Source organism: Oncorhynchus nerka, linkage group LG16 (genome assembly GCF_034236695.1).
Source record: "Oncorhynchus nerka isolate Pitt River linkage group LG16, Oner_Uvic_2.0, whole genome shotgun sequence".
In the NCBI taxonomy this organism is placed as follows: domain Eukaryota; kingdom Metazoa; phylum Chordata; class Actinopteri; order Salmoniformes; family Salmonidae; genus Oncorhynchus; species Oncorhynchus nerka.
The window spans coordinates 29,577,397-29,594,072 of NC_088411.1; the positions used below are offsets into that span (position 1 = coordinate 29,577,397).

Below are 16,676 nucleotides of genomic sequence, written 5' to 3' on the forward strand. Positions count from 1 at the left end.
TGCTTTGTAATTGGACAATATAGCAGCTATCGAGTGACATCATGTGTTTGCTAAAAAACCATGTGACTTGTATCTGCTCTGTGATTGGACTATGCAGACCGCTGCAGTTCAAACTCATAATAGACACACCCTTGTCCACTTACCCTCGCCTTATGCCCTTGGGGGAATCCCCGTCGGCGTCTTGGAGGGCGGTCCAAATGATTAGCCAAGCAAGGGAAGTTTGCAACATCAGCGCCTCAGCCATCATTTTTAGTCGAGTTTGCAAGTGTACAATTATGTTCACTCCGGGGCCTGAAACGCCCCATAATTCAATTTGCATCGACTGCACATCCGCTAAGAAAAGTCAGTGAAAACTTAAAAACATCATCAATGGAGAAGTCAACATACAAGTGTAAGTAAAAATAAATGCAAATAAGTTAGAAATTGTGCTACTAATGCACATGACGATACAAACAGTTCTTGTAAAAAGTAAATATGTTTTTGTTTGGCTATCTTTTGAAAATGGTATAAATAAAACTGTTTCCTTCTTCAGAAGTTAATTCATTTGCTAGCTATCATACAGTAGGTGTAAATTACTAATTATATATTTAATATAAGTAGACATGCACTCATAATTGACTGTAGCACATATAAAGCAACCACAAGCTACCAGTGGCTGAAAACACAATCTAACTAGATGAACGAGTGACGTATTTCCGGCCAAGGATGGTCCATTTAAAAATCATTCCTTCCTCCCTTGCCCTGCAAGTGTATACTCGTTCATACGTCATCAGAAGTGTCCATTTCATTTGAGGGCTGAGGGGATAGGGTGTGTCTTTTAAATGTTTGGACCGCAGTCACAGTGTTGTACCCGTGACTTTTTTTCATACACCACAGTTTTTTCCCAAGCGATTTGTAATATTTTGTATGAGCGGTTCACCCCATTCAGGGAGGCCTGTTGGAGCCCTATACAAGGCAAGGGCTGTATTCCAAACACGTGAAAGACACACTCTCTCCCCTCAGCCCTCAAATGAAGTGGACACTTCTGATGACGCATCATGATGTATGATGAGTTGACGCTTGCAGAAATGTGTCCCATGGTTGTGTTTTCAGTCACCATGGAACCACTGGTAGCTGTTGTGTGTGCTTTGTTTGCGCTACAGTCAATTATGATTGCATTTCATGTCTTGGCTAGATGACAACGCATCCGCAGACATCAAATGCTAGCCATCCGACAATATCAGGTAAATTGAAAATGACAATGCATAAGTGTGATGTCAGGGAAAGTTGTATGCGCTAGCTAACGTTTCAAAAGTTAACCAAACAAAAACATTATTACTTTTACGATACGTGTTTGTGCCGTCATGTGCATTAGTAGCACAATTTCTAACTTATTTACATAAATGTTTTATTACACTTGTATGTTCAGTTCCCCATATTGATGTTGGTTTCAAGTTTTGGCTGAGTTTTGTTAGTGGATATACAATCATTGTGAATTGAATTATGGGGTGTTTCAGGCTCCGGAGTGAACAGAATTGTACACTCACAACCTCGGAGGGCTGAGGAGGGCTGAGGGCCTTACGTTACCAACTTCCCTTGCATGGCTAATTGTTTGGACCGACGGCAAAGATGGCCGCGGGGATTCCCCCAAGGGCATGAGGCCAGGATAAGTGGAGGAGGGTGTGCCGTTTATATGTTTGAAACGCAACCAAGCTCCTTCCCCATTACTCAAGCCCCTTCCCTTGTCTTAGACCCTGCCCCTATAAACTAGTCCCCTCCCCCAAAGGCTCTTTGAATGAGAACTGTCATGGCAGAGAGTGGGTAATATGTTAATATTATATCTTATGCATCTTATATTATAAGAATACAGTGAAAATGTTTGCCATTGCAGGCAAACATTGATGATCATTGAGTCTCCCTTCACGATGTTTGTCCAGAGGATAGACGTTAATCCTTAGAGGAACTGATATCACAGGAAGAGACATGGCCAATATGTCAATCGTTATGTCAATTAATGGGATCTTAAGAACAAATATCCTCTGGATTCACTTAACTCTTACATTTACTTAGAGTAGACCATTTTGCAACACAATCTCCAAAGAAACTTGGCGATAACTGCCGCAACAGAGCTATGTCATGGCTGGCCCTTTTAATTATGGCGTGTGGGGCCATCTGTGATGCCTTCTGTAGATTATGGAACGCGTTGCTATTTTAATTAGAGTATATTTTGCATATGTCATCAGTCAGTCAAATGCGCAGAAGTTTAACCGAAACTAACCTAGACGGTTAAAATTAGGAATTCATTCAGAGATTTTGGCATTAGGGTAAAGTTGATTCATTCCGAGATTTAGGAATTAGGGTTAAGTTTAGGCATTGATTCCAAGTGTTTAAGGTAAACGTTTAGGTTTGGAATATGGTTCAAACACAAAAAATACAAAACAAGCGCCTAGCACTGGGATTGAACCCATTCGTGTTGCCCCTAGTGGACAGTAGGAAATTGTCATGGAAATAAAATGCCACCCCATACCATAGTTTCACCATTTAAGATATGCCTAAATATGCCAGAATTCACCAGAATTTGCTGTCTTGACTTACTTCAGTGAAAGCTACAGGTGTTAATAGGTAACAAAATGTTTTAATTTCCTGGTTACATTAACCTGTATGACAAACGCTGTCACCTATAATGAGACATGTTAAATAATTCACCTGACTTGGATCGTCTGTAGCCTTTGTCAAAGCCTTTTTAGCAGTTCAAATGTTGTGAATTCAAGACCCCCCAAGCGTTGACATTTAAAGCCTTCTCAATCAGACAGTCATCGCTCTCCTGACATGTTGACATTTGAAAGGATACTGTCTCGAAAACCAGATGATATTATCATGAGAAAGAAGCACAGTATATATATATATATATATAAGACACACCAACCAACAAAACAACATAATTTCATACACCATTTAAAATAGCCCAATATTTAACCTCAATATCAACCTTTCCTGACAACAGTTGCCCTTCTGGATCATTTCAAGCACAGGTACATTCAGACTATGGTAGAGAGCACTGTGAGCAGAGAGGATGCTGGGAAGGTAATAAGGCGTGTCTTACCTGTGGGATAGCGCTCTATGACAGGTAGGTCATCCACCTGTAGTGTGGCGTTACCGCCACTCCGCGTAAACTTCACTATATGGTACTTTCCATCATTTACAAACTTTGCTGTCTCCTCGATATTTATGTCGTCCGTTCCGACATTAAATATAACTGCAATGTTTCCTTTTTCCTGTTGAGACAAAGAAGAAAGAGCAGAGAAAGTTTAGAGATGAGAAGGAAGAGTATTTTGTATCTTCCAAAGCAGGTGTTTGGTTGCTTCATAAAGAATAGCAAGGTGTACGAGTCATTGTGTTTGTGTAGTGATGATGATGCTGATGACCACATCCAGGCGGTGCCACTCAACCTTAGTTTCCATGTGATTAAGTTTACAAAATGAAAGGAAATAGTAATCTAATCAAATCTGAGACTTTACAAAGAAGTACATCTCAAAATAATGCAGCCTGACTCGATTTCCTTGTCAATATAAATGTAGTTATCAGTTCTAATCAAGTGATACAACAACGTCCACAATCAATATGTATTTCTGTTTAGCCACTGAAATCAGGTTCCAACCAAACAATACAAATATGAGTAGGCTACATATTGATTAGACAATGCAAGTTAATTCAGTAGGGTGAGCAATGTTTTCCCCAAAAGTCTATGTTTTAAGGCTCCCGAGTGGCGCAGCGGTCTAAGACACTGCATCTCAGTGCTAGACCCTGGTTTGATCCTGGGCTGTATCACAACCGGCCGTGACCAGGAGTCTCATAGGGCGGTGCACAACTGGTCTAGCATCGGCCGGGTTAGGGGAGGGTTTGGCTGGGGTGGTCCGTCATTGTAAAATAAGAATTTGTTCTTAACCGACTTGCCTAGTTAAATAAGGTTAAATAAAATAAATAAATAAATATGTATAATAAACTAAGTTGTCCATGGTGTGTATTTTTTACTAAACCACCTGTTATTTTATGAGCGACAAGATTCAATGACACTCAGAAACATTTTTTTACTGACAATTTTTCCCCCTACTCTTTTCATATCACTATTTCGCCTTTGGGATAATGAGAGAGACCATCTGTGTATTGCTATGTGCCCCAAAGCACAGTTTAAAACTCTCCTCATCAATTTAACCATCAGGGCTTTAGAATCCAAAGAGAAGGTGGGAATCTAATTTCAGGGCAGATTGTATGTGGCATTCAGATCCTGAGTAAATCGCAAAATGATACTGATTCAATCAGAGTTTCACATCAAACAGGAATTAAATGATAAAAAATAATAATAAATGTTCACTTTTGTCTGGCTGTTCCATGTCCCCTACACAGGTCAGGCAGTCTCTCTTTCAAGTTCATGTCTTATTATTTGTCATATGTACAGGCTACACATGGTATACACCGTCCAATGAAATGCATGCTTGCAGGGTCAATGCAGCAACATCTAGAAATAGTAAAAGGTAAGAATACAAACAAAGTAAATGGCTGAGTAAAGTAAAAGTTCTCTCTCTCTTTCTCACCCCCCCCCCCCCTCTCTATCTCTCTATCTGAGCTGGTACTGTATGTAGGGAGCAGTTGGCTGGAGGATCAACCCTACAGCGCAGTACAGCAGTACACTGCATGAGATTATCCAGTCAGCATAGCCTCTCTCTCTATCTTTCTCAGCCCATCTATCTCTCCTTCGCTCTCTCTGTCTATCCCTCCCTCCCTCTCTCTCTCAGCCACCTCCCTCTAACACAGAGTAAGTAGTGAGCACATCCCACAGCCAAAAGCTACTTCCCAATTAAAAACATTTGTAGTGTGTCACACCAGATTACGGAAACTAGGACGGCTCTCTGGTTTATAAATGTAATTTCAAAGGAAGCCAAGCGCTAACACAAGATCGTAACAACTGATACCATTAAAGCTACAGTAATACATTCCCTCACTCCCCCACAGCTCTTGTTTTGAAACAGACAAAAAAAGAAGGAAGAAAACTCTGCAGTTAATATGTTGATAATAAATCCCACTTTAAAGCTACAGTCTGGGAAGCTGTTTAATGGTCACTTCAATTATTGATATGTACCATCTGCTATACACCAGAACAAGTGGCGGGGACCCTGTTTTGTCCTTTTTCAAATCACAGAATTTAGTTTTAAACTGAGTTTTAAAGAACACGATCTGAAGCCTGACCCCTACTCCATGTATGAAGGAGAGGATGATGGGATGGAGGCATGAGAGAGATGGAAGGATGATCTGGAGGGCGTGGAGCAGAGGAGTGGCACTCGGCCTCAAGAGTAATCTTCTTCAGGAGGGGAATAGACCCCCTGTGGCCTCTCCAGGATCACAGCGTGTGTGTGTGTGTTTGAGTGTGTGTGTGTGTGTATGTGTGTTCCAACATCACAGACATCGAGCTTCATGAACATAGCCCGGGGGCCTCACACGGGGAACAATGCTCATCAGATGAGCACAGTAGCATGGCCGGTTATATTGACACCAAGGCTGTGTATAAAGTGGCACCCTAGATACCGCACTACTTTTAGCCAGAGTCACTAAATAGGGAATAAATAGAGTCACTAAATAGGGAATAGACGCATTCCAGGCCCCTGCACTCCACAGTCAGCTGAGCAGATATACAGAGAGAGGGAAGGCTAATGGTATGAATGCAACAGAAAAACGTATCCATACATTGCATTCTCTAATAATGGAATTATTTTGTCTTTTTTAAGCAGATACTTTGCAATGCTTGCAGTGTGTACCTCTTTTCTCAAGGACTCCTGCATAACATCTGACTGCAGTGACAGCATTGTGTTGTGCTGAGCGGGCAACTACCTAGCTAGCTACTTTCAAGGACTGTCAAACGCATAACTAAAAATGACACTAATTCATAACTTTATGGGGCCCTTACTCCACAGCAAAAAAACTACATCAAAACAGGTTTAGTAAAAGAGACGAAAGCAATTAAAGTCAGGCTTTTAATAGTCCTCCTTCAATCGCTGTTTAATGATCCCCAATGTCTCGTTAATGAATTCACTGCATTTAGTCACAAATTGCCTTTACAATGTTCTAAAGCAAAAAGAACCAGTGTACTTTGAGAGGGAGAGGTGGGAGCTTAGGGGCAAAGAGAGATGAAGGTAGAGAAGGGGGAGAGGGCAAAACAGAGAGAGAGAGAGAGAGAGAGAGAGAGAGAGAGAGAGAGGATCTCTCCCCCTTCTTTTGCCCTCTCCCCTTCTCTCTCTCTCTCTCTCTCTCTCTCTCTCTCTCTCTCTCACTCCATGATGTACTACTTTTGACCAGGGACTAGATTGGAATACCGAATAGGGAATAGGGTGCCATTTGGGACGCAAGCCCCAGTCCATCTTACTGTACATACACGCAGCCCTCTATCCCCCACCAGCTCTAGCCCTTCTATACCCCCACTCCCCAGGATAGAGAGCTGTGTTCTGGGTAAGTGCTGTTCCTGCTGGGTAGCACCCCTGGGAAAATGCACATATATAACCCACACTGTCGGCACACCCCAAGATACAACCCTGCCCATTGTGTATGTGTGTGTGTGTGTGTGTGTGTGTGTGTGTGTGTGTGTGTGTGTGTGTGTGCGTGTGTGTGTGTGTGTGTGTGTGTGTGTGTGTGTTTGTCACCGCACAACGAAATACAACCCATCCCATTCTGTGTGTGTGCTGCTTAACCCTGAGATCCAACCCACCCCTTCCAGACAGTGAGCACGATGCATGCTAGCATGATTAATTGCCTATCAAGCTGAAATTGAGTTTAATTAACTGATGAGTTGATCCTACGGTTATTCTCCTCTCCTCCAATCTTTTTTCACTCTTTTTTGGTTCTCGTGTTCTTGTCGTTCCTCTCATGCAGCTGGAGGGTAAGGGTGTGTGTGTGTGTGTGTGTGTGTGTGTGTGTGTGTGTGTGTGTGTGTGTGTGTGTGTGTGTGTGTGTGCGTGATACAGCAGTGCTGATGTCCGTAAAATCTATACCCCGTAACCAACTCCCCATCTGCACTGTGTTTTTACTGCTACTACGTGACTAGAACAGCTGCAATACTGGAAAGTTGTAATAGTCTCCCTTGGAGGCGTGTGTTCCAATCCCACTTCAGACACCAATGTAGCACGAATTACAACCACAAGAAAATGAACACTTATAAAGAATGGCTATAACACTGTCACTACATTACCATTGTTTCAGCCATACTGAAAATTGTATACAGTACAGTACCATTATCTTCCTACTACTCTAGTCTATATTGCCACTACTGCTCTAGGTCTGTTGAAAAGGCTACAAGACATATCATCTCTGATACCATCTAATGTATTCTGCATTGTCTAGTTTAACTGACAACATATAATGAAGGGAGACATATATAATACACTCAGATTAAATCTCCCACTTTGAAAATGCCTCAGGCAGCAAACCATTGTACAGTATCTAGTTACAATATAATTATATTGACATTGCCAAGTAAACCCTGAGCATACATGTACAATGATCTCAACAACTCTACCCATGTGGAGATGCCCTAAATCATAGTGTGTGCGTTCCTATTCTCCTATAGGGCTCTGGTCAAAGGTAGTGAGTGACATTATAGGGAATAGGGGACCATGTGGAACGTACAAGGTATGCTTTCCTTTTTCCCACCAGAGTTGTTTCCCATATTTCTAATTAGGGAAATAAATCCTACCGAATATAAACATAACCAGCCAGTCTGTCTGTGTGTGTTTCAGACACTCATTGGTAAATAATATGTTGGTTATTGTGTGTGTATGTGTGTGTGCATGTGTGTGTGTGTGTGTATGTGTGCGTGAGCGCGTGTGTGTGTGTGTGTGTGGAGAGCCCTAAATATTGATTCATTGTTAATCTCCTTCAGGCCCACAACAGCAACAAAGCAAAATAGGCTTTATGTCAGGCTGACAAATAGTTCACACTTTTTTATCCTCTCTCTCAGCCCAGGAAGAAAAGAAAGGTTATCCTCTCTCTCAGCCCAGGGAGAAAAGAAAGGTTATCCTCTCTCTCAGCCCAGGAAGAAAATAAAGGTTATCCTCTCTCTCAGCCCAGGGAGAAAAGAACGGTTATCCTCTCTCTCAGCCCAGGAAGAAAATAAAGGTTATCCTCTCTCTCTGCCCAGGGAGAAAAGAATGGTTATCCTCTCTCTCAGCCCAGGAAGAAAATAAATGTTATCCTCTCTCTCAGCCCAGGAAGAAAAGAAAGGTTATCCTCTCTCTCAGCCCAGGAAGAAAATAAATGTTATCCTCTCTCTCAGCCCAGGAAGAAAAGAAAGGTTATCCTCTCTCTCAGCCCAGGGAGAAAATAAAGGTTATCCTCTCTCTCTGCCTGGGAGAAAAGAAAGGTTATCCTCTCTCTCAGCCCAGGGAGAAAAGGAATGTTATCCTCTCTCTCTGCCTGGGAGAAAAGGAATGTTATCCTCTCTCTCTGCCCAGGAATAAAAGGAATGTTATCCTCTCTCTCAGCCCAGGGAGAAAAGAAAGGTTATCCTCTCTCTCAGCCCAGGGAGAAAAGGAATGTTATCCTCTCTCTCAGCCCAGGGAGAAAAGGAATGTTATCCTCTCTCTCTCTGCCTGGGAGAAAAGGAATGTTATCCTCTCTCTCAGCCCAGGAAGAAAATGAATGTTATCCTCTCTCACAGCCAAGGGAGAAAAGGAATGTTATCCTCTCTCTCAGCCCACGGAGAAAAGTAATGTTATCCTCTCTCTCAGCCCAGGGAGAAAAGGAATGTTATCCTCTCTCTCAGCCCAGGGAGAAAAGGAATGTTATCCTCTCTCTCAGCCCAAGGAGAAAAGGAATGTTATCCTCTCTCTCAGCCCAGGGAGAAAAGGAATGTTATCCTCTCTCTCAGCCCAGGGAGAAAAGGAATGTTATCCTCTCTCTCAGCCCAGGGAGAAAAGGAATGTTATCCTCTCTCTCAGCCCAAGGAGAAAAGGAATGTTATTCTCTCTCTCAGGCCAGGGAGTAACGGAAAGAAAAATAAGAAGTGTGAAGTGGTCTTTGAATCAATGTGTGTGTGAGATTGAGAGAGAGAGAGAGAGAGAGAGAGAGAGAGAGAGAGAGAGAGATGGAGAAAAATAGTAAGAGAGAGAGGAGAGATAGAGAGAAAGCGAGAGAGGAGAGATAGAGAGAGATAGAAAGAGAGGGAGACAGATGAAGAGAGAGAGAGAGAGAGAGATGGGGAGAGAGAGAGGGAGAGAGTAAAAGAGAGAGAAAGAGAGAGAGATAGAAAGGAAGAACGAGAGAGAGAGAGAGAGCGTGAAAGACAGAGAGCGAGTGCAAGCGAGCCCCTGTCCAGATGCTCTCCCTCTGTGGTGTACAGTAGAGGATAGTTACCTAATGTTTTCTTTGTTTATGCGTCATACGTGTTGACAACCATTGTGCACCCTCCATGCTTCACCCGTCCGATTGTGTGTGCGTGTGTCGTGCATACTATACATGCGTATGTGCCTGTTTGTTAGTCTTCCCTAAAATTGAATGCCTTAGTAAAGTGGCTGGGCCATGCACTCCACCGTTTCACCTCGTATGTATTAATTACCGCTCTTCTGACAGTAGCCTTTTTATAGCCAGGCCATTAATGAAATTATACAGGTAATGGAATTATTCGGAGGGAGAAAATGATAATTTCTCTAACACACACACACACACACACACACACACACACACACACACACACACACACACACACACACACACACACATATCAGTGGCTTCAATGTCCTCTATATTCCTTTGATGTCATTCAAAGCCTGTCTTGTCTGTCTCGGCTTGAAGAAGAAGTGACCCAGCAAACTAAAGTTGGTTCTGTGAACGTTCCCAGAACATTCATTAACTTGCCCCAAAAGTTCTATCAATTCAAAAATTGTCCAGATGTGCTGATGATTATACAATGTTTGCATGAAAACATTCGCCTGAGCATTTTGCAGTAAGATAATTACTCCATTTGCCTTTAATTCAGCAAAGCTGTTTTTAAGGTCAGTAATTTCATCCAACCCACTGCCCTGTACACTCACTGTCCTGTAAACTCACTGTCCTGTACACTCACTGTCCTGTACACTCACTGTCCTGTAAACTCACTGTCCTGTACACTCACTGTCCTGTACACTCACTGTCCTGTAAACTCACTGTCCTGTACACTCACTGTACTGTACACTCACTGCCCTGTACACTCACTGTACTGTACACTCACTGTCCTGTACACTCACTGCCCTGTACACTCACTGTCCTGTACACTCACTGTCCTGTACACTCACTGTCCTGTACACTCATTGCCCTGTACACTCACTGTACTGTACACTCACTGCCCTGTACACTCACTGCCCTGTACACTCACTGTCCTGTACACTCACTGTCCTGTACACTCACTGTCCTGTAAACTCACTGCCCTGTACACTCATTGCCCTGTACACTCACTGTACTGTACACTCACTGTCCTGTAAACTCACTGTCCTGTACACTCACTGCCCTGTACACTCACTGCCCTGTACACTCACTGTCCTGTACACTCACTGTCCTGTACACTCACTGTCCTGTAAACTCACTGTCCTGTACACTCACTGTCCTGTACACTCACTGCCCTGTACACTCACTGTCCTGTAAACTCACTGCCCTGTACACTCACTGCCCTGTACACTCACTGTCCTGTACACTCACTGCCCTGTACACTCACTGCCCTGTACACTCACTGCCCTGTACATTCACTGTCCTGTACACTCACTGTCCTGTACACTCACTGCCCTGTACACTCACTGCCCTGTACACTCACTGTCCTGTACACTCACTGCCCTGTACACTCACTGCCCTGTACACTCACTGTCCTGTACACTCACTGTCCTGTACACTCACTGTCCTGTAAACTCACTGCCCTGTACACTCACTGTCCTGTACACTCACTGTCCTGTACACTCACTGTCCTGTAAACTCACTGTCCTGTACACTCACTGTCCTGTACACTCACTGTCCTGTAAACTCACTGTCCTGTACACTCACTGTACTGTACACTCACTGTCCTGTAAACTCACTGTCCTGTACACTCACTGTCCTGTACACTCACTGTCCTGTACACTCACTGTACTGTACACTCACTGTCCTGTAAACTCACTGCCCTGTACACTCATTGCCCTGTACACTCACTGCACTGTACACTCACTGCCCTGTACACTCACTGCCCTGTACACTCACTGTACTGTACACTCACTGTCCTGTACACTCACTGCCCTGTACACTCACTGTCCTGTACACTCACTGTCCTGTACACTCATTGCCCTGTACACTCACTGTACTGTACACTCACTGCCCTGTACACTCACTGCCCTGTACACTCACTGTCCTGTACACTCACTGTCCTGTACACTCACTGTCCTGTAAACTCACTGCCCTGTACACTCATTGCCCTGTACACTCACTGTACTGTACACTCACTGTCCTGTAAACTCACTGTCCTGTACACTCACTGCCCTGTACACTCACTGCCCTGTACACTCACTGTCCTGTACACTCACTGTCCTGTACACTCACTGTCCTGTAAACTCACTGTCCTGTACACTCACTGTCCTGTACACTCACTGCCCTGTACACTCACTGTCCTGTAAACTCACTGCCCTGTACACTCACTGCCCTGTACACTCACTGTCCTGTACACTCACTGCCCTGTACACTCACTGCCCTGTACACTCACTGCCCTGTACATTCACTGTCCTGTACACTCACTGTCCTGTACACTCACTGCCCTGTACACTCACTGTCCTGTACACTCACTGCCCTGTACACTCACTGCCCTGTACACTCACTGTCCTGTACACTCACTGTCCTGTACACTCACTGTCCTGTAAACTCACTGCCCTGTACACTCACTGTCCTGTACACTCACTGTCCTGTACACTCACTGTCCTGTACACTCACTGCCCTGTACACTCACTGTCCTGTACACTCACTGCCCTGTACATTCACTGCCCTGTACACTCACTGTCCTGTACACTCACTGTCCTGTACACTCACTGTACTGTACACTCACTGTCCTGTAAACTCACTGCCCTGTACACTCACTGTCCTGTACACTCACTGTCCTGTACACTCACTGCCCTGTACACTCACTGTCCTGTACACTCACTGTCCTGTACACTCACTGCCCTGTACACTCACTGTCCTGTACACTCACTGCCCTGTACACTCACTGTCCTGTAAACTCACTGCCCTGTACACTCACTGCCCTGTACACTCACTGTCCTGTACACTCACTGTCCTGTACACTCACTGCCCTGTACACTCACTGTCCTGTACACTCACTGTCCTGTATACTCACTGTCCTGTACACTCACTGTCTTGTACACTCACTGCCCTGTACACTCATTGCCCTGTACCCTCACTGCCCTGTACACTCACTGTCCTGTACACTCACTGCCCTGTACACTCACTGTCCTGTACACTCACTGTCTTGTACACTCACTGCCCTGTACACTCACTGTCCTGTACACTCACTGTCTTGTACACTCATTGCCCTGTACACTCACTGCCTTGTACACTCACTGCCCTGTACACTCATTGCCCTGTACACTCATTGCCCTGTACACTCACTGTCTTGTACACTCATTGCCCTGTACACTCACTGCCTTGTACACTCACTGCCCTGTACACTCACTGTCTTGTACACTCATTGCCCTGTACACTCACTGCCTTGTACACTCATTGCCCTGTACACTCATTGCCCTGTACACTCATTGCCCTGTACACTCACTGCCCTGTACACTCATTGACCTGTACACTCATTGCCCTGTACACTCACTGCCCTGTACACTCATTGCCCTGTACACTCATTGCCCTGTACACTCACTGCCCTGTACACTCATTGCCCTGTACACTCACTGCCCTGTACACTCACTGCCCTGTACACTCACTGTCTTGTACACTCATTGCCCTGTACACTCACTGCCCTGTACACTCACTGCCCTGTACACTCACTGCCCTGTACACTCACTGTCTTGTACACTCATTGCCCTGTACACTCACTGCCCTGTACACTCACTAAAAGCACAAATCTGATGTCTTCTGCCCACAGTCTAACTAGCCACAAGGCATGAAGCGTCTGCCCTACACAGTAAACTACTATACCTCAGGTTTTATAAGCACCAAATGCAGGGAGAGGAAATTACCTGGGAGGTCATCCTCCATGCCCCATTATCCTCTAACACCCATTATAAACTGGGTGGTTCGAGCCCTGAATGCTGATTGGCTGACAGCTGAGGTATATCAGACCGTATACCACGGCTATGACAAAACATCAATTTTTACTGCTCTAATTACATTGGTGACCAGTTTATAATAGCAATAAGGCACCTCTGGAAAAATGTGTTGTATTGCCCTCTTCATGACTGTCTTGGTGTGTTTGGACAATGGTAGTTTGTTGGTGATGTGGACACCAAGGAACTTGAAACTCTCAACCCGCTCCACTACAGACCTAGATCAGCTCCTTTGTCTCGCTGATGTTGAGGGAGAGGTTGTTGTCCTGGCACCACACTGCCAGGTCTCTGTCCTCCTACCTATAGGCTGTCTTGTCGTTGTAGGTGATCAGGCCACCACTATTGTGTCATCAGAAAACTTAATGATGGTGTTGGAGTCGTGCTTGGCCACGCAGTCGTGGGTGAACAGGGAGTACATGAGGGAACTAAGCACGTGCCTCTGAGGGGCCTCAGAAGATCAGCATGGCAGATGTGTTGTTATCTACACTTACCACCTGGGGATGGCCCATCAGGAAGTCCAGGATCCAGTTGCAGAGGGAGGTGTTCAATTCCAGGATCCTTAGCTTAGTGATGAGCTTGGTGAGCTGTAGTCAATGAATAGCATTCTCACATAAGTGTTCCTTTTGTCCAGGTGGGAAAGCGATTGCGATATCTGTGGATCTGTTGGGGTGGTATGCAAATTGGAGTGGGTCTAGTGTTTCCAGGATGATGGTGTTGATGTGAGCCATGACAAGCCTTTCAAAGCACTTCATGGCTACCAATGTGAGTGCTACGGGGCGGTAGTCATTTATGCAGGTTACCTTCGCTTTCTTGGGCAAAGTGTTGCCATATTAACTGTTAGTACCCCTCCCTTCCCATCTTTCTCTTTTCTTCGTCCCTAAAGAGCTAGCTTGAGTAGTAGTCAGGTCCCCTCCCCTCCCATTCTCTCCCTTCCCTGGGTCCCCTAAGAGAGGTATCGCTGCAGCTAAAGTAGTGTGATATTATCTGAGGTAGTGCAGCAGCTAAAAGTGGTGCGATATTACCTTCCATCTCCATTTGCAGTCTCCGATAATAGAGAGTTAGCATAGCAGCCAAAGTCCTTTCCCATCTCTCTTTCCCTGTATCCCCTAAGAGCTAGCAGAGGTGTGCCACATTAGCTGCTAGCTGTACGGGGGGAGGATCAGAGTGCTAGTTGAATCTGGAGCTTATTGCAGAAGTCCGTCAGCTAAAGTGACTAATTATCTGGGAAGTTGGCTCGAAAATATCTCCAATGCCATGGGCCTTAGTCAAAAGTAGTGCACTATATAGGAAATAAGGTGCCATTTGGGACGGAGCGCTAAGAGGAGTCTCTCTATCAAATGTCTTCATGCGGCAGAGCGCATCAAATATCTAGAGTTTAAAAAATCATCCAGCCAGCTATGAGCCCCAGTCTCCGCACCGCAGCCTCTGCAGCAACAGCCTCCACAACAGCAGCCAGCTATGAGCCCCAGTCTCCGCACCGCAGCCTCTGCAGCAACAGCCTCCACAACAGCAGCCAGCTATGAGCCCCAGTCTCCGCACCGCAGCCTCTGCAGCAACAGCCTCCACAACAGCAGCCAGCTATGAGCCCCAGTCTCCGCACCACAGCCTCTGCAGCAACAGCCTCCACAACAGCAGCCAGCTATGAGCCCCAGTCCCCACACCGCAGCCTCTGCCGCAACAGCCTCCACAACAGCAGCCAGCTATGAGCCCCAGTCCCCGCACCGCAGCCTCTGCCGCAACAGCCTCCACAACAGCAGCCAGCTATGAGCCCCAGTCCCCGCACCGCAGCCTCTGCCGCAACAGCCTCCACAACAGCAGCCAGCTATGAGCCCCAGTCCCCGCACCGCAGCCTCTGCCGCAACAGCCTCCACAACAGCAGCCAGCTATGAGCCCCAGTCCCCGCACCGCAGCCTCTGCAGCAACAGCCTCCACAACAGCAGCCAGCTATGAGCCCCAGTCCCCGCACCGCAGCCTCTGCCGCAACAGCCTCCACAACAGCAGCCAGCTATGAGCCCCAGTCCCCGCACCGCAGCCTCTGCAGCAACAGCCTCCACAACAGCAGCCAGCTATGAGCCCCAGTCTCCGCACCGCAGCCTCTGCAGCAACAGCCTCCACAACAGCAGCCAGCTATGAGCCCCAGTCTCCGCACCACAGCCTCTGCCGCAACAGCCTCCACAACAGCAGCCAGCTATGAGCCCCAGTCCCCGCACCGCAGCCTCTGCAGCAACAGCCTCCACAACAGCAGCCAGCTATGAGCCCCAGTCTCCGCACCACAGCCTCTGCCGCAACAGCCTCCACAACAGGAGCCAGCTATGAGCCCCAGTCCCCGCACCGCAGCCTCTGCAGCAACAGCCTTCACAACAGCAGCCAGCTATGAGCCCCAGTCCCCGCACCGCAGCCTCTGCAGCAACAGCCTTCACAACAGCAGCCAGCTATGAGCCCCAGTCCCCGCACCGCAGCCTCTGCCGCAACAGCCTCCACAACAGCAGCCAGCTATGAGCCCCAGTCCCCGCACCGCAGCCTCTGCAGCAACAGCCTCCACAACAGCAGCCAGCTATGAGCCCCAGTCTCCGCACCGCAGCCTCTGCAGCAACAGCCTCCACAACAGCAGCCAGCTACTCAAAGAGGGAAGGGAGGGAGGCTCGATGTGTGTGAACATACCCTGCAAAGGTGTCTGGCATTATTTTTTTATTTCACCTTTATTTAACCAGGTAGGCAAGTTGAGAACAAGTTCTCATTTACAATTGCGACCTGGCCAAGATAAAGCAAAGCAGTTCGACACAAACAACAACACAGAGTTACACATGGAGTAAAACAAACATACAGTCAATAATACAGTAGAAAAATAAGTCTATATACAATGTGAGCAAATGAGGTGAGATAAGGGAGATAAAGGCAAAAAAAAGGCCATGGTGGCGAAGTAAATACAATATAGCAAGTAAAACACTGTAATGGTAGATTTGCAGTGGAAGAATGTGCAAAGTAGAGATAGAAATAATGGGGTGCAAAGGAGCAAAATAAATAAATAAATAAATACAGTAGGGAAAGAGGTAGTTGTTTGGGCTAAATTATAGATGGGCTATGTACAGGTGCAGTAATCTGTGAGCTGCTCTGAGAGCTGGTGCTTCAAGCTAAAGCTAGTGAAGGGGATAAGTGTTTCCAGTTTCAGATATTTTCGTAGTTCGTTCCAGCCATTGGCAGCAGAGAGGCGGCCAAAGGAAGTATTGGTTTTGGGGGTGACCAGAGAGATATACCTGCTGGAGCGCGTGCTACAGGTGGGTGCTGCTATGGTGACCAGCGAGCTGAGATAAGGCGGGGACTTTACCTAGCAGGGTCTTGTAGATGACCGGGAGCCAGTGGGTTTGGCGACTAGCATGAAGCGAGGGCCAGCCAACGAGAGCG

At 46.1% G+C, this 16,676-nt stretch overlaps 1 protein-coding gene across 24 annotated transcripts in view; it reads right to left on the reverse strand.

Annotated features, from left to right (window-relative positions):
- LOC115144382 (neurexin-1a) overlaps positions 1-16,676 on the reverse strand; it is a 644,902-nt gene that overhangs the window by 110,804 nt on the left and 517,422 nt on the right. For all 24 annotated transcript variants that reach the window (XM_065002580.1, XM_065002579.1, XM_065002574.1 and 21 more), the window contains one exon: positions 3,083-3,254. In XM_065002580.1, the coding sequence (XP_064858652.1) occupies positions 3,083-3,254 (172 nt within the window). The remainder of the gene's footprint in view (positions 1-3,082; positions 3,255-16,676) is intronic.